Source organism: Olea europaea, unplaced genomic scaffold, assembly GCF_002742605.1.
Source record: "Olea europaea var. sylvestris unplaced genomic scaffold, O_europaea_v1 scaffold1834, whole genome shotgun sequence".
NCBI classification, from domain to species: Eukaryota; Viridiplantae; Streptophyta; class Magnoliopsida; order Lamiales; family Oleaceae; genus Olea; species Olea europaea.
In genome coordinates, this window is record NW_019236108.1 from 274565 (window position 1) to 293903 (window position 19339).

Here is a 19339-nt window from a genome sequence, read left to right on the forward strand (position 1 = left end):
CACCAAGATGCACCAAATCTTTGAATACAAAGGCTTTCTGAAAGTCCACTTTGATGGTACACCTAGGGCAGGGGGCCTGACTTCTTAGTCAGATTAAAAGGTGGGGTTTTCCCTGAGTCGCCGAAAGAGTCGTGCTTTAAAGTGGAATTCTTCTACCAGGAGGAAAGGATCATTGGTTTACTATCAAAAGAAAGAAAAAAAAGGCCATAATTCTAAATATAATGCAAACAGCTGATTCTCAAGCAGGGGATTCGTCGAAGCCACTCCGACTAAAAGGAAATGATCGGATTCTGTTTTGGTTCGTGCACTGAACATAGAGAGCGACTAGAGTTCACTTCACATATAGGGGTTGATAAAAGGAAATCCCTATGTTATGGGATGGGCGGCTAAGGATCGGGGAGTAGAAAAGGGTCAAACATCGACAGGGGCTGACTTAGGAGTTCTTCTTGAATGACTTTCTTTCCAAAGCGGTTGAATAGGCATTCCTTCACACATCGCTCTCATTCGCGTCTAGCCTAGCTTGGGATTTCCTTAAGCGAGTTCAAGGAAGTGACGTAAAGGTATGAGACAAGATGCGATCAGGGTTGCGGGAGAAATTTCTACCCTTTGATTAGACCCAAAGCTTGATGACTCCAAATTTTTTTACGCCAAAATTTCACTTTTCAAATATTTCTTCTTTTCTTTGTAGAAAATCCTAATGGGTAATCAAAATTCAAATACGTATTTTATAAATACTTTATAAGTTTATAGTTTTAGTGCAACTCCAATACAAAAAAAAAATGTATTTGAAGAGAATGTGTTGTCAAAAAGTAGAAAAAATTTGGATTTACATACATAATAATTTATTGTATGAATATGAGGTTGAAAATATTTTGTATGAATATGAGGTTGAAAATATTATGTAGAAAAAAGAATTTGAAAATAATGGTTGTCAAACAAGAGTTTAATCTTTTGTAAGAACTCAGATTTTTCGTCGTTTCCAAAGTCGCCGACCATCAAGAATTAAGAATTTTTCCTTAAGGATTGTTGAAGATAATCAGGCTATAAATACTACATGTATTTGTAAACAAATATTCTATATATGTCTATAAGTGATTTCTTATTCTATATTTGTCTATTTTCAGTTTGACAATTAGTTTCATCTTTTACTTTTATAACTTTCAATATAAAGATCAAACCAAACAAGAACATGTTGGTTCTGTTTAGTAGTTCAATATGGAGCCAATGATTTCCCTTTTAAGATTCATACTGCTACTCGATTTGGTTCAATTTCTTCGAAACCAGACCGAACAAGATCACATCCACTCCTAGAGAATACCTAGATTTTAAAGAATTTTATTGAAATTCATCAAAATATCTTGAAAGCACATACATTTTAATAATTTTTAACAAAATCAATTAAAATCTTAATCGGCACAGCTGAATTTAAAAAGACTTTTAAAATCCATTAAAATATCAGTAGAATTAATTTTTCAAAGTTCACCAAAGTTTCTTTTGACAACAATTAGGTTGAACTTCAATTGGTAGCAATTTAAACATTCACTCCTAAATACTTAGATTAGTGAAGTGTAATTGAGGAGTGAAAATAGAAGGGGTAGTAGGCGCCCGTAAAATAGAAATATGCTTCCAAAATAGTCATTAAAAACGCAAGTTACTCTATATTTGCTATGACCTTTACTTTCATGTTGTCAATTTATATTAAGAAAAAATTCCAATCATGAATGAAAATTTAAATCAATCTTGTTGTAGTGTCATAATTCTTGACATAATGTCACATAACACTTTATCATTAACTGTTTAACTACAGTCAACTTTTTCATCAAATCATATGTTGTCACCTCGAATTATGTTACTACATCTATTAAACTTTTTGTGGCAAAATGGCAAAATCCAGTTTCTTTTCGCAGGATCACGAGTACGGATACCTGTCTAAACAGAAAATTAAGAAATATACTATACTAATTGGCTCTTCCATTAAATTTCTCAGTTTCCTTATTGGTGTAACTAAGTTCTTTCTTTAGAAGGGAAATATTATCCTCAGAAAAAGCAGTGCTGCATGCTCGAGATTTTTCTTTTTGGCTTCTACAATGATCTTGAGCTGAAAAGAAATTTATTATTGCTTTCCTGCTTTCACCACCTAGGTGATAAATGATAAGTAAAACCCTTCTTGGAAGCAAGTTAATGAGCTACAGAGGTCAAAGATTATCTTTTGATTGTGCTAGTCAAGTGAGAAGATTGATAAGGTCGTCTTGGTGGTGGAAATCTTCATCTTTATTTACATGGTATTGAATTGAACAAAGGTTTCGAGTTTCAATTCAACGTAAATTGTGCAAATGTCGCGTATTTTACGAAAACATGAATTCTCTAAATGGGAGGGGCATGTAGAAGCTAAGTTTAACTATTGGACTAATAGCATAAAACTCCCCAAAAAAACGTTTTCATGTGCAATATACCCCTTACATATTCAAAATTGCAAAAAACCACCTATTTAAAATCTTTTGTACAAAAAATCACGTATCTTAAAGATCAGTCAGATTTACAAATAATTGAGTCCTAATACAAGTAATGCCAAAATAAGTCAGTAACATTACGAGATGAGGATTCATATATTTATAAATACTTTATTTTCTGTTTTCGATGATTGTTCAACTTTCTATATTATATTACAAGATAAGGATCTATACGCCGTAAATATTCCATTTTCTTTTCTGGATGATAAAGAAAAACCTGACCATCATGGCCACATCTACACCCACACACCCACTTAACATATTAGAGCTGATATAAATTTCCACACATTTTCTACAATTTACTGTACACATTCGGACACAAAAACTCTGAGCATTCACAGACTAATACTATGTGCAACTGCCAGCCACATGAAGACACAGGCTAGAGAAAAAGAAAAGGGAGAGGGGAAGGGGTGTGATGCGGACATCAGTTTCATCAGGCCATTTTATCTTCCATTTATTTTTTAGGCACTATGTTTTATTGGGCTTGTACATGAATTCGGCCAAAGCCCTCAAATTAGGTTTATTATTTTGTTATTCATATGTTTGCAATGGGATTGAAAATCAGTTGATGAATTGATGAAGATGAATGAAATGTTTGGTAAAGTTTTCTCCTCCCCAACCTCTGCTCTTATTCTCTTCTTCTCCAGTCTTCTCCCCCCATTCTCTCCGATTCTCCCCCTTTCTTGTTGCCTATTTCTTCTTAATCATCATCTTATTTTCCGCTGGTTATTGTTCAACTGCTGAAATCCCATTGATCCTACATCAGGGTGGCCTGCAATCTCCCAACAAGCAGTCAGACAAAAATATGACTTAGGTAGGTTGGATATTCTAGCGGATGTAGCAATTAAAAACAAACAGGAAAAAAGGATTCACGGAGGGACACTATCGAGAATAAATCCCAGTTTGGTTTAGTTGTAGATCAAATAAAAAATTCTCATTTCAACTGCCCTCGACTTCTCTTGCCATGAGTAAATGAGGAATGAAACAAACTATAAATAATTTTTCACCAAACTCCGGATCTTGGTTGGCTCTGAGCATTCATACTTGTCGTCTTCCTGCATGAATAATATAAGCTAAGTTGATTCTATTAAAAGATAGCACCATTGGCAAATTCAAAGGAAGAAACCTCATAATGACTTTTCTTGACAATACAATCCAAAAAGTTTATCCTGAAGCTTCATAGAGCAGCTGCCAGAGTATGACTAGAGTTTCTGCCCAATTTCCACTTCATAACTCGAAACTATGAACACATCTCTATGTTTGCAACATGGAAGTGTAGATATGATGTATATTTAAGGAACAAGTTTTGGATTAAAAACAAGGATAGATACACTCGAATAGAGTGTGATTTGTGTTCCTACATGTGGTAAATATTCAGGAGCAGTTTCCTCCCTAATAATGTAGGAGCTGGTATCAGCCATTGCTTCCCAAACATATTGCTTATCTGATCTGGGACCTTTTTTTTGCACTGCCACGTGGAAAAAATAAAGGCCCCAGTGGATTATTAATAAACATGAATCAATTATGCATGCACACAAATCATCACCTTTTCAGCAACCAAAAATGAAGAATAATATCCAACACCAAATTAACCAATGAGGCCATTATCTTCCCCCCAAGGTCCTTGTTTCCCTACTTAGAAAGCTTCATTTGTCAATTTCAAAAGAAATAAAAAAGGCCCTAAGAAGCACGGATACGGATACGTAATTCAGGTACGATACGATACGGATACGCCGATACGACTTTTTGAAAAACTTAGGATACGCCGATATATGTTATAAAATTCAACATAAATTTATTAATATTAAAAAACATTAATATAGAAGCGTGATAATGAAAATAAATAAAATACCAAAACACTTTATCTTAATCATTAATTGTAGAAACTTCATTTCCTTCAACATCAACAACAATATCTTCATTATTATTAAAAATAAAAATCTTCATCTCTGGCTCATCTAATGATAGATTAGTAATCTCAAGGAGTAACACCTTCAAGAGTATCAAAAAAGTTTCAAGTAGTGTCCCACATTTAGGATTCTCCTTTTGAATAGAGATCTAATCCTTTTATAAAAGGCGCAAATTGCTACGAATGAAAACCAATTCTTCAACTCGTTGTGGAGTTATTTTATTCCTTCTCATAGAGTGTACAAAAGAGTATGGCACTAGATGAAGAAAAAGGTTGCACAAGAAGTTTCAAAGCAGTATTTTGTAGTGAATGTGCATGTTAATCATGAAGTATCGGCTACATATCAAAAATCATACAAAAAATATAAAATAATTAAAAAATACGTATGGGATACGTATCGGATATGTAAAAAATATAAAAATATATAAAATAATTAAAAAACAAGTATCCGGTACGTATCGAAGTGTATCAGAGAGTATTGACGTATCGGATACGGGTACGTAACAAGTTTACAAGTATCGGTGCTTCTTAGAAAGGCCTATCAAGCTGTTTGCCAAACTGCGAAGTCTAAGTATGATAAATCTAGATAAATATGGTGGATATGATATTGATAGTAATAGATACCTTCAAAGCCTTTAAGAATTTAGAAGTGCCACTCTGAGCAATAGTTCCAAGGCAGTCTATAAGCTCATCTTTTGTCATTCCAATACCAGTATCCCTGCAAACACGGAAAAACTAAGCAACTTTATAAACTACTTCGAATGGAAACAATATTAAGGCACCCACGTCATGGTGATGGTCCCATTTTCTGGATCAAAATTTATACGAATCTCTAGCTCACCAGCACCTCCAAGTAAGGCGGGCTCAGTCACACTCAAAAACCTCAATTTATCAAGAGCATCACTTGCATTACTGCACATAAAAAATAAGTCACATAAAAAATATCCTTACTATAAAAACCCAAAATATGAGAAATAATCCTAGTTGGAACCAAAAATTTGACATTTTTCAATCAAACAACAAACTAAAGTAAAATTAAAAATTAAAAAGATAATTAAAAAAATAATAAGAGAGAGCACCTCACAAGCTCACTAAGAAAAACTCCTTGTGGCTGTATGAACTCTGAACTATTGAGTCCAACAATTGACTAACCTGAAATCAATCAATAAATAAAAAATAAAAATTTCAATCAAACAACGATCTAAAGTAAAAAAAATAGTAAATACTGTCGGTGCCTTCATCAAGGGTACCATTAATTTGTTTTAATTGGTCGGTGGCTGTGGAGGAGAACGGCGTACCCACTGACATTTTCCCTTCCCTCATCTCTCTCGAGGGTGTTTGTGCCTGTAGTGTGAACAATTAACGATAACATTGCCTTGAGTGTTAGACATTCTCCGCTGCATTAAGACCAACACTGAGAGCCACCAATAATAAGAATCACAAAATATCACTCCAATGGTTTCAACCTGGATAAAAGCCACATTTGATCATCAATGCGTACAATTGAAATTTGGAACTAAAATCACCAATTTGGTCTAATGAACGAAGCATAACCGAACAAATTTGTCGGTCTAGGGAAATGCCATCAACTAACATCACTCGAAGAAAAAGCTTTGCATCATCTACTAAATCTCTTTTGCAAAGTCTATTGATCACAGCGCTGTAATCTTTGATAGAAATTTCAAACCCCAAGTCGTTCATTTGATTGAAGAGAACCATTGCCTTCCGAACATCACCCTTCGCACAATGTGCTTTTATTAAAGTACTATAGGCAACTTTTGACAATCTGACATTTTGGTCTTTGAGAGAAGAAAAGAGTTCATCAGCATCCTTTAGGTCTCCATAAACACATAAACCATTAATGAGAATGTTATATGTTATATAATTAGGCTGAAGATTATGTTGTAACATCTTGTTATGTAATTCAAATGCTCTTTCTAGGTACCGAGCTTTACAAAAACACTGAATGAGAGCATTATAAGAAGTTTGATCTGGAGACATACCCATAGCTATCATTTTCTTGAGAACCTGGATAGATTCTTTCAGCTTCCCTTGCCTGCATAGCCCTTTCATAACCACAGTGTAAGTTACTCGATTTGCATGCACAGAACTTGCTTCCATTTCCTCAAACAACTCAAATGTGGCATCTAAATTTCCCTCTTCACAAAATGCATTCATGAGGGTAGTATAAGTAACAACAGTAGGCGTCAAACCCTGCATCTTGATGTTATTTAACCAGTTCCTAGCATCAGCAAGTTTCCCGGTTTTGCAGAACCCATATATTAGGGAATTGAATGTGACTATAGTAGGACTAATACCTTTCAACATTGCAATTTTATATAACCGTATTGCCTCTCCAATATTACCAAGTTTGGCATATTTATTAATCATAATGTTGTACAAGACAATATCCTCCACCAAGTTACTATTTGCCACTTTATCAAAATAACTTCTTGCCTCTAATACTCCCCCTTTCTCGCATAGTCTTGATAGAGTAGATCGATTTTGAACATAATCTGTGGTGATTTTCTTCGGACACATCTCCTTATAAAGCTGGACAGCCTTTTGTACTTCTCCCATCTTGCAAAGACCATTAATGATGATAGAATACATCACGTGATCTGGTATTAAACTAGCATTTTCCATCTCACTAAGAAATCTCAGAGCTTCATCCATACGTCCATTCTTGCACAAACTGCTAAGCAACACACTATATGAGATACTACTAAGCTGAAGCCCCCTAGAAAGCATCTCCTCTCGCAACCTAAAACCTTCTTCAACATTGCCCGTGTGCCAATGCCTACAAATGAGTATTGTATATGTGATAAGATCAATGTTTAATCCTCTACGTAGCATCCCATTAGTAACCTTCCCGGCATCATCCATCATACCAAGTAGACGAAACCCTTTGGCTATAATGTTGAAAGTTACTTGATCAGGCCCCAATCCATGTTTCTCCATGTCATTTGTAAAGTCTAATGCTTCTTCTATTGAACCCACCATACATAGTCCATGAATGAGAATATTGTAACTATAAACGTCAGGAAATAATCCATACTTAAACATCATACAAAAGAATGATTTTGCAATATCTACAAAACCCATCTTACAGAATCCGGAAATCAAAGTATTAAACAAAACAACAGAAGGCTGGGGCTCTTTTTCTTTAGTCTCCTGCAGAAATAAAACTGCTTCATGTATCAAGGACTGTCTGCATAGACCATCTAGGATAATCGCATTTGTGTATTCACTTGGACGAATCCCACAGGCTTTAATTTCAGTGTATACATCCCACATGATATCAGTATTCTTCAAGTTGTGCAATAAACTATTGTATGTCATAATTGAAGGCTGGATATCCAAATCCTTCATCTTGGCAAGGACAAAAAGGGCATCATGTACCATGTTGGATCTAGAATAAACAAAAGCCAACATATCCCACACCATATGATTCGAATCCCAGCCCCTGAAGGCATTACAAAGCAGCTCACAGAGTGAAGGTGCAGATCCAGAGCCTGATAAAAATCATAATAAATACATGAAACGAAAACAAACAATGTAAAAGGTTCTCCAAGTCAATTGGAAATGATTTTGTTGCATAATCAGCTAGAATTAAGAAAAGTCAAATATGCATGCCTAGATTGTGTAAAAAAAAAAACTCCAAATTTAATTAAATAATAGAAAAGCATCTTGAGTCGTAAAATTACATTTGATGAGACCTTAGAGTCCTAACTCCTAAGTCATAACTCGGTGATGTTCAAAATTTGTTATTTCAAATTTTCTTTAATATTGTCGATATAATTCCAACTTGATTCTAGATGGATCAGCCACGTATTAATTCTATTTTTCCTGATAGAGAGGAAAAAGCAACGTAATCAGAAAAAACAAGGTGGATTCTGTAACTTACAACGTTTCCAAAGAAAAAGTGGCAGGAAAATATATAAACATAGAGCCTTAACTATTTGCCAATGAGATCTTAGAATCAACTCCTTTACTCACTTTCAGAACTCATCAAGATGTTTCCAATTTCACCCGAAAAAATAAAAATAAAAAAGCAATTTTTTTCTCTAAACACGCAATAAAATAATTCCATACCCCAACTGCTTGCTAAACTAATATAAATAGATTTCTACTTAAAAGACGAAGAGTATAAAAATTCCAGCTTAATGGAAACAAAACAATTCATATTGTTGTACTCAATTCCTTCATTCACACATCTTCCCAGTTAAAAACTTAAAATTCATGTAAACGTAGCCCAATTTAAAATAAATAAATAAATAAATAAATAAAAATCTAAAATCTTCTACATTTTGCCAATTCATTTGCAGTACACAGTGTTTTTTCCGAGGTGAATATCTATATCGTACAATTCTCATGTCAGAAACATCAAGTGTCGCAAGTACCATGGTGGGAGAGAAGTAAAAATGAAAACTTTTGAACAAACAACTACAATTATAAATGAAAATTTTACAATTATAAATTATTCATATCCCTGTTTAGAACTACACAAGCAGAATTCAGAACTCAAACCAGCATTTTGAAGAGGGAAAAAAAAAATTTGAAAATGAAGAAGGGGAAGAATCTAATTCTGTTCAGTTCAGCAAGCTCATGCAATTTAAAGACTATATTAATTAACTTTCCATCAATCAAAACTTACCGTCTTCTAGAAGCACTTGGTGCAGATGACTCTGCAACGCACAGGGACGCTGGTTCCGTGCCAAAATATGGGCAATAACAAACTGCGAAACCCGCAAATGCTTCACTCCTAGCTCGTTCTGCAACAACAAGAAAAACTTGATTGCATTTTCCGCACTCTCGACGCAAAGTTTATTGATGATTGGACCGATTTCTTCAGATTCCATCTTAGAAGCTACATATTCAAACCAATTATCACCATGAAGCGTGTTGAAATTGACTTTAATGTTATTGTTACTACAAGAGTTCAAGTGAGTGGATATTTGGGAAACGGCTTCTTCTGCTGGGTTATCCGCTACAGTGGCTACAGTGGAGAAAATTTTTTGGCATTTGATAAAGAAGAACGATATTAAAATACGTGGCCGTTCCTTGGGTAATCAAACACTGATCATTGTGAGATAGAAACGGGAAATCCTCTTTCTAAGGTTTAAGAAAAACGTTAAGAGTGTCTAACAGGGTATATTAATTTTGGAAATTTTGCACTTTTTCATCCCTTAATTTTTGTAAAATGTAATAAATTTCCACTCAACCTTGTTTTTAACATAATTCATCTACAAACTTTCAATGATGTAACCAAATTCGTTACTCTCTTCATTTTGACTATTCAACAATGATTTTGTCCTTCTCTTTAAATAAACAAAAATAGAAGATAACAGTAAAATAATAAATCATAATGCTAAGCACAACCCTAAATAGAGAAATTTATGTTTTTCTAATATATATTTCTTGTTCCATTTTTAAATCCCTAGTTAGAGAAAATATTAATGACATATAGCCCCTGCTCTATTTTGTTAAAAAATAGAATTTTAGTAGATTTTGATAAAAGTTGATAAAATACATATTATTGAAAAATTGTAAATCCCATCAAAAATAATTCAAAATAAGTTTAAGAAAATGAGGATCAAACCAGGCATAATGTTTCCCCATTAGATTACTAATTTGAACATGAAGAAAGATTAAGAAGTGAGTTTTAAGAAAATGATGATCAAACAGGGCATAATGTTTCCGCATTAGATTACTATTTTCAACAAGTGATTAGGAAATAACCATTGGTAATGCTGGTTGGGGTGTTAACTCAAGCGAAAGAGATAGGCTGCAGGCCAACTTTACAAACCACAAACCTTTACTTGAGCATCGTGGCCCCAGGGCTTGAAATCATCTTGTTGTTTCACTATTTTCCTAACTTGGTGCAATTCCTGTTTCTTCATGAAAATATTGACCTTCTTTCTTAGTCTCTCCTGTTCCTTCACTGCAGGATCAGGTTGTTCAGAACTTTTATTTACTGCATTCTTCCTCTTGGTCTTCTCTATAAACCTGAGTATTCTGGCCTGATTAAGAAAGATAGTAATAATTATTGAACTCTCATCCACAAATAAGCAGTTAGAATAAGAGAAAATTTAATTACAGAAATGGAAATTTCATAGCCATATATAATGGCTCTTATGCAAGAAACAAAAAGCATAGAATTTATTATAGCAGGTACGTCATCATTATGACTTAAGATTCAATCTAAACATGTAGTGGAGCTTAAATAAATAAAAAGTGAACATAATATTTTCTAGCCCAAAAGTGGACTTCACTTGGAAATACGAACCTCAGAACACAATCTCCCATACTAAGATGCATGGAATTGTCCTAACTTCCATTTAAAATCCACCATGTTAAAAACAATTACTTTATGAGGGAAGTAAAATCTCAAAACCTCGTCCCTCAATCCTGTCTATGACCCATAGAATATGAGATCACCTCATCTTAGTGGTCATTTGTGAACAGTCAGACAGCAAGTTTGGTCTCACCCCCAAAGCAGGGCAAAACATCTCAGCCAAGACATCGGAACCCAGGGATAGCTAATACCTCTATAGCACGGACACTTCAACTAGGATAGCATGTTCATATCCAATACTCCTCGAACACTCTGCCATAAATATTTCTTTTTTATTAAAAATATTATATGTTTTAACTCAAAATTATTAGTAAACAATAAATATGTACTTACATTTAAAAGATTTCAACAAGAAAAATCAATAACAAGTACAAAACTAAATTTATACTATATAAATAAAAAAATTTAAAGAATTTAATCAACGTGCAAAGACACATCATGTCAGCACCTTTTTGAAAAATCGCGTGTCGACGTATCCAACACGTATCGTGTCAAACATATGTGTTCATAGCGGTGCATCATAGGCTAATAATGGTCAATCTTTCCAGCTTTCCATTTTTTAAAATTAGTAACCATTAGTGAATTACAGGGAATTCCTTTCAAGTTTCTAATCCACTATTTTGAGATAATCTTGACAGTGAGACAAATGTAGAAAATCGTTTCTGTTGAAAGAGGAAAAGAAATAGTGAATTATGTATTCCTTGATGATTCTTACACTGGTATAACATTCAATTTATAATACAAGGGTGAGGAAAAATTGGAATATAATCTTCTAAATAAAGTAACAAACTATTACAAAAACTATTTCCTAACTAGTAATCAATTATACCATTACAACTAATAACAAGAATCCCATAATTTTGAGATTTCTTCACTCATCCTCAAGCTGGATAGTAAATGTTAATCACGTCCAACTTGCTGATGAAATTATCAAAATTATGGCGATATAGTCCTTTTGTGAATGCATATTCAATTTGTTCTTTGGTACGGATGTAGGTTATATAAATAGTTCCATCTTCAACTTTCTCCTTGATGAAGTGCATATCCACATCTATGTTTTTAGTTTGATCATGTTGCACTGGATTGAAGGAAATATTAATAGTTGATTTGTTATCACAATAGAATTTGATTGGAAATTTTACAGTAACTTGTATTTCTTCCAAGAACTTCTTTAACCAAGGTCCTTCACAAATCCTTTGCGAAACTGCTCTAAATTCTGCTTCAACACTGTTTCTAGCTACAACATTCTGTTTCTTACTTCTCCAAATCACTAAATTTTCCCACACGAATGCACAATAGCCAATAGTTGATTTCCTATCTTCTATTGATCCAGGCCAAGCATCAGCGAATATTTCTACTTCCCTCTTTTCACCCTTTTATGACAAAAGTCCTTTCTCAGAAGAACCTTTTGAGGCATTTCAGAATCTTGTATACTGCTTCCAGATGAGCTTCATTTAGAGAATGCATATGTTAACTTACCATAATAACCACAAATGCAATGTCAAGTCTAGTGTGCGATAGGTAGATTAGTTTTCCAACTAATTAATGATATCTATCCTTCTTAACAGATTTTTCTATGTTATCTGCCTCTCTTCTAGCATCTATAGGAGTGTAACTTGGTTTATATCCAAGCATATCAGTTTCAATTAAGAGGTCTAGAACATAATTTCGTTGTGAAACACTGATATCCTATTTTGATTGGCCATTCGCAGAAAATACAACATTTGTCCCAAATCTTTTACTTCAAACTGAGGCTAGACCCTTTTTGTCTCTCTATATCGATTGTGTTGCTTCCAGTGTGGATTGTGTCGTCAACGTATACGATCAGAATAGTCTTTATCCCATCTTCAAATAGTTTAAAGAACATAGCGTATTCTGACAGACCTTGTCAATATCCCTAACTATTCAATACTTTTGTAAATGTATCAAAACATGCTCTCGGTCATTGATTGAGGTGGTATAAGGACTTTTTGAGTTTACATTCCTTGTTTTCTTCAAATTTTTTTTTTTTTTTTTTTTTTTTTTTTTTTTAGAAATCTGGTCATAGTGTCATGAAGAGCTCTTCTTTTGACTCCTCATTCAGGAATGCATTCTTAATGTCAAGTTGTTGTAATGGCAAATCCATATTTGCTGCTAGTGATTACAGGACATGAAATGTATTCAATTTGCAACAGATACAGAAGTTTATGTATAATCTATGACATAGGTCTGAGTATGTCCCTTAGCAACTTGACAAATTTTGTACCGTTCTATTGTTCCATCTGCTTTATATTTCACATTAAAATCTCATTTGCAGCCAAAAAGTCTTTCCTTTAGGTAGCTCCATCACATCTCAAATTTCATTAGTATCTAAGGCTCTCATTTCTTTCATTACTGCTTCTTTCCACTTGGGAATTTCCGAGGTTTCCTGAATATTTCTTGGAATTTCTGCAATATCAAGGTTAGAGACAAAAGTACAAAATCTTGTGGATAAAGCATTATACACTATGAATTTTGAGATAGGGCGAAGAATACATGACCTAGTTTATTTCCTGAGAGCAACAAGAAGATCGGCATTGGAGGGCTCAGGCGAGGTTTCATGAAGATTTGGAGCCATCATCGGTTCCGACTCTCTTGGTACTTCGAGTGTGAGATCTTTCTTATACCTTGATTTTGACTTTTTAAAGTAAATTAATATCTCTTTATCATGTTCTTTCTCATCTCCCCCTAAGTTCAAGTTGTCTTTTGTAGATAGCATGTTAGAACAAGGACGTGTTGTAGGTTCGGCGTTTGGGATAGATTCAGAAAGAGAGAGCGATTTCCAAGAATCGATTTTTACATAGATTCTCCATCTGAAGAGAAATTCTTTAGAAATAAGGAGTTTTCTCAAACATGGTGACATCAAGACTAACAAACACATTTTTTATGATTGGATCATAACATTTATATCCCTTCTATGTGGGTGAGTATTCGATAAATACACACTGAAGTACACAAGGTCAATTTTATTTCTATGATCGGACTATATGTGAACAAAGGCTGTACTTCCAAACACTTTTGAGGTAAGTTGGAGTTAAAAGAAGAGTTACGGTCTTACAGAAGAATTTTGAGGAATTTCTGGAGAAGATAATCGAATTTGAGGGTACAACTAAACATTCTGTTTATGAGGTAGACTGATGTTAAAATGACATCCCCCATATTGTCTTTGGCATATTTGTAGTAAATATTAAGGCATGAGCAACTTCAAGGAGATGTTTATTTTTCGTTCAGCAATCCCATTTTGTTGAAGATTGTCGACACATGAGCTTTGTTAGGTCATCCCATTTTCTTGAAGATAGTTTTTTAGAGTGTTGAACTATTCTGTGTCGTTATATGTGCACAAAATTTGAATGTGTCTGGAATTGGGATTGGACCATTGAATGAAAATTGATAAACACTGAACGGACATCTTTTTTCTTTTAGCATATAGACCCAACAAATTCGGGTATGATCATCGATAAACGTAACAAACCATTTTCTGTGGGTGTGATTAGCAATTCGTGAAGGTCCCCATTAGTCACTATGAATTGTGGTAAATGGTTTGGAAGGTTTGTATGTGAATTTTGGGAATGGAGAACGTTGATATTTTGCAAGTTCACAAATCTCACAACCATGATCAAAATGTTTTTTATTCAGAAATATGAAGGAAATACATGTCTTAAATATTGAAAGATTGGATGACCCATTCTATAATACCATAAAAGAATGTCACTATCCTTAGGGACAATCGCAAAATCACAACTAGCAAATTGACGTTATTTACTCAAATCAGTTTCGTCAAAATAGTAGAGTCCCTCACACTTTTTAGCAATGCCAATCGTCTTCCCCGATGATAGGTCCTAAAAGACAGTGAGAAGGGGAAAAAAAATTAGTAGAACAATTTGAATCTTTCGTTAATTAACTAATGGACAACAGATTACAAGACAAGTTCGGGACATGGAGAACATGTTCGAGTGTTATTGAATTAGAGATCCGAATACTCCCTTTTTTCAGCTACTGGAGAGAGTATGCCGTTTGCAATTTTGACTTTAAGATTACCAACGCACAGTGAATACGTAAAAAACAGATAGTGGGAGTCCATCATATGATCGAAAGCACTGGAGCCTATAATCCATGGTACTTCGGAGAGTGTGTTGGTGTATAGATCTCTCAGGTAATTTTATGGGCCAATGAGCTTCATGGTTGATGGGCCAGATATTTGGAAATTGGAGAACATTTTGTAAAGCGAATCATCTGTTCAGGATTGAATGCACCACTCAGAGTAGAATTTTTTTCTTCGGTGGAATCAAGTGCCGCTTGGTAGCCGTGATTTCTAGCGTTCTATCTTGGTTTCCAATCTGTTGGTTTCGCATAAATTCCAACACGTATCTTCTTTGTATCCAGATTTTCAGCAATGGTCACATCATGGGCGGCCTTTCTGTTGTTTTTGTCCAAGTCTATTTTTGTTGCTCCTCTAAATAATTGGGTTGCCCATTAGGCCCAACAATTTTGGGCTCATTAAAATATTTTTTAGCGTTGGCAGCCATTCCTTCAGGCATACCATAAAATCCATCAAGCCTAATTGTATTACTTAAAAAGGCCGACCCATCCAAACTTGCAGGCCCAATTTCTTTCTTCAACTTTGTCTGGAGACAAATTTTCACTTGTCCATTCTCTGCGAACACTTCACGTGAAGATGGCAACGGTCGACGCCCAAGAATCTAGCCTCTGAAGTCATCTAATTCTCTAATCAATCCAGCCAAAATTTCATGTACTCTTTCATTCTCCAGACACTTTTTGTACCGCACACTGTCACCAGCACAATCCCACTCTTCTTCGACGCTCAAGTCCAATTCTTGCCAGAGGCTCATCATCTCCATGTAATAATTGACGATCTCTCTTTCCCTCTGCTTCGTCTGCCATAATTTGGCTTTAATTTCGAAAATTTGGGATGAGTCTACAGCGTCGAAATACTTATCTCGAGCAACTTCCCATATGTCTTTCGAGATGGGCATTACCAGATAAGTTTTACCGATTGAGGGTTTTATGGAGTTTATAAGCCAAGGCATCACCTTAGAATTTTCAGATTTCCATTTCTTTTGGAGGTTTGCATCTGTAGGCTGCTTCGTGTCACGTGTAAGATATCCAATTTTACCCTTCCCGTCAATCACCAATTTAATTAATTGGGCCCACTCTCTGTAATTTCTTCCATTGAACTTTTTTCACCTTAAGTTAAAAGGATGAAGTGGTGGGAGCAGTTTTTGTCTCGTTAGTCACGGACTCAAAAGTCATTGAATCTTTGCTATTGACCACGTTTTTCCGCCATTGATGGCCGAGTTTAGAGAAACTTGGGCTCTGATATCATGTACAAAGAGGAAGAGAAATAGTGAATTCTTTATTCCTTGAAGATTCTTACACTGGTAAACATTCATCCCCCCATTTGATTCTCATTATAATAAGAACGAGAATGAAAAATATAGTCGTTACGGGACCCACACAAGAGAAAGGAAATCAAATATGGTGGCTTGATGTGATGGATAACGATCATATTTTTCATTTTTGAGACCAAAAGAATAGGAAACAAATGGGGCCTCAATATATAATACAACAAGAGAGGGGCAAGGGAATATAATCTTCTAAATAACCAAACAAACTTATAAAAAAATATTTCCTAAATAGTAATAATCCCATAATTCCGGGGTTTCTTCAGTTTCTAATCTACAAAGTTTACAATAGTTGAACTTATCATGTAAAACTAAAAGCTTAAGCTATTAGAGATGGGAAAAATTTATTTAGTTAAATTTTGTTTCATGCCCCTTCCATGTAGACTGAATATGTTTTCATCACATGCGTGACATTTGCACATTTTTTGTTATATTGTAACTCAAAACCTTTGGTCACTTCAATACCATGCTAGATAAAGATGAAGTTTTCCACCAATAAGAAGACCGTATCAATCTTCTCACCAAGAAAAGCAAAATCAAAAAATGATCTTTGACCTTTATAGAGAATTAACTTGCTTCCAAGAAGGGTGTCACTTATCACCAAGGTGGCGAAAGCAGGAAAGCCAATTAATAATTTTTTTCTTTCTGCTCAAGCTCATTGTAGAAGCTAGAAAAGAATTCTCGAGTATGCAGCACTACTTTTTCAGAGGATAATGTTTCCCTTCTAAAGCAAGAATTTAATTAAAAATAATAACGAAACTAAGAAATTTTAATGAAGAGCCAATTAGCATAATATATTTTTTGATATTCTATTTCACAAAGATCCATACTTCTTATTCTAGGAAAAGAAATTTAAAAAATAAGCCTAATCATCATTTAAATTTAAGTCCTCATCGATCAATGTTCAACTTCATACATGTCAGAAATAATTCCAACATTAAGGTGAATAAAATTCAAAACTATGTGACAGAAAACTGAAATGAACACTCGAGAAGCCAAACCTCTTGCTCAATGGCTTCGCCAATACGACATGCAGCTTGCACTACCCTAGCACTGCCATTGCCTCCACCAGTCATTAACGGCGCCATCGACTTATGTATAGCAATAACTGCCATCATAACTGCAGGCAAGAGATCAAAATGTGGAGTATAAGCATTTCGGTGTTTCCCTTCCTTGCTGACTTTTGAGTTAGAAGGCACAATCAAAATTGCACAAAAGTTGTGGAGGAAAAAAAAAATCAGAAATGCAATTGGTGTAAATCATCACATCACAAACAAAATAATAATATAAATTAAATACCAAACTTCACATCTTCCTAATAGAACACGCACACAGGCACAAAAGCAACAAATACAATTCAAGTTCAACAACCCCAACAATACCTTGAACTAAACAAAAACAGAGGTAAATACTAATGAATAATTCCTCACGTCCAACAATACTTTAAACAAAAATAATGCAAGTTAAACAAATATCATAAAGAAGCTAAACAAGTTCAAACTTAAACAAAGGAAGTTCAACATCCCCAACAATCAATTCAAAATTAAGCATAAGATTTCACAATTGCCTAATATGTTGCCCCTATTTTGAAATTTTTTATGAAGTCCCCAAATTAAATCTCATAAATCAAAAATCACAAATAAATCTCAAATCCAAATCCAAGTGTAATTTTTGTTACGGCCCTATTATTGCAATAAACCTCAATTTTGATTACTTCATTTCTCTTCCCGTTCGATACTGAGAATTTAAGTTAATGTATAACTGCATTTTGGTATTCAAACAATACAACTACTACAACAACAACAACAACACCACCAATAATAATAATAATACAATTCAATCGATCACTTTCTTGGTAACAAATTTGAAATTTGATTTTTATTGCAATTTTTGTTATGTTACTTACCTTTTCTTAACAATTCTTGTTTTGGTAATGTGCCAATATTAATCACTGAAATTATTTGATAATGATGATTAGTTCAGTCTTGCTGTAGGTGTTCAAGGAGGGAGCGATAGGAAAGAATGTGAATATAATTGCAGAGAGTGGGCCAATTGCTGTGCCGCTAGTGGTTGAGGCTGCCAAAAGGTACTTAAGAATAACTCCTCCCATCCAAAATACCTTAAACAAGAACAATTCAAGTTAAACGAATATCACAAGGAAGCTAAAAAATTCAAACTTTAAACTGAAAAGAGGAAGTTCAGCAACCCCAACTATCAATTAAAAATTAACATAAGGATCTCACAGTTGCCTAATAACGCTGCCCCTATTTTGAATTTTTGGTGAATCCCAAAGTAAATCTAACAAATTAAAAATCACAAATCTGAAATCAAAAGTGCAGAATTCAGGATTGGAACTGGCGGACTGAAACTTGAAATCTGAAATAAGTCTCGTAAAAAGACTGACCTTTGGGTTAGGGTTTGAAATTTGAAGAATGAAGCGGTCGCGCCATGGTCAGACTGGTGGAGGCGGGTGACGGTCCGACGAAGCCAGGAGATTGGAGCAGTAAATGCGTCTGATTTTCGCCCAGACTGACGCCCAGTGGCTGTCTAGGTAGAAGGGTTTTGCAAATGCAATGGCTCTCAGCTAGCAGGGGTTATGGGTTTGGTAGAAGGGTTTTATTTTTAATTATTTATTTAAAATTTATTTCTACATTTTTTAAAATTTGGAAGATTAGTTGTAATTTATTTTTTTATTTTTCTTTTGCTTATATTTTTTCTTTAAATAGTAATATTATATTTGTCATTTTACAACTTTTAATTGAGAAAGTTGGTGAAAATGATGATTTTTGAAATGTAATGTGAAAATAATGGTGAAAATACTAAAAAATGAAAAGTATTGACATTTTACACAATAATAGCGAGATGTATGGCGTTTTATGCTAATTACCCTTTATTAATTTATTTGGCTCATTTGTAGCTTTTTTTTAAAAATTTAGGGAATATAATTGCAATTTATTTTTTAATTTTTCTTTTCTTTTCTTTTTTATTTTATTTAAATAGGAGAGTATATTTTTTTTATATATATTTAATGAGAAATTAGATGAAGATGACATTTTCCACAATAAAAGGTGAAAATGTCGAAAAATGAAAAGTAATGACATTTTGCACAATAATATTA

General features: G+C 34.1%; 1 protein-coding gene across 15 annotated transcripts; it reads right to left on the reverse strand.

Annotated features, from left to right (window-relative positions):
* Positions 1-3004: 3004 nt before the first annotated feature.
* Positions 3005-18806, reverse strand: LOC111378574 (putative pentatricopeptide repeat-containing protein At1g13630). Of its 15 annotated transcripts, none has more exons than XR_002699887.1 (12): positions 18626-18806; positions 18128-18340; positions 17223-17341; positions 10239-10445; positions 9080-9197; positions 6426-7937; positions 5673-5888; positions 5502-5574; positions 5264-5334; positions 5047-5140; positions 4060-4145; positions 3592-3981 (listed from the first exon to the last, which is right to left on the reverse strand). XR_002699887.1 is itself a non-coding variant. In XM_023001809.1 (7 exons), the coding sequence occupies exons 3-7, from the start codon at positions 17337-17339 to the stop codon at positions 6584-6586; spliced, it is 1698 nt and encodes a 565-aa protein (XP_022857577.1). In that variant the 5' UTR covers positions 17340-17341; positions 18128-18340; positions 18626-18806; the 3' UTR covers positions 6446-6583. The 15 variants fall into 15 exon arrangements, 2 of the variants coding, with proteins under 2 accessions (XP_022857576.1, XP_022857577.1); XR_002699879.1 differs by adding an exon at positions 18465-18519 and having other exon boundaries at positions 5673-7937; XR_002699880.1 differs by having other exon boundaries at positions 5270-5334; positions 5673-7937.
* Positions 18807-19339: the final 533 nt, after the last annotated feature.

Bases quoted from the DNA above. Each gene is read 5' to 3' on its own strand.
- LOC111378574 (XM_023001808.1), bottom strand. From the start codon at position 17,339: ATGATGGCAGTTATTGCTATACATAAGTCGATGGCGCCGTTAATGACT. The intron at 10,446-17,222 runs GTTTGGCTTCTC...TTTCTTAATCAG, and splicing joins GCGAAGCCATTGAGCAAGAG to GCCAGAATACTCAGGTTTAT. The intron at 9,198-10,238 runs GTTTGTGGTTTG...TTGTTGTTGCAG, and splicing joins GCCACGATGCTCAAGTAAAG to AACGAGCTAGGAGTGAAGCA.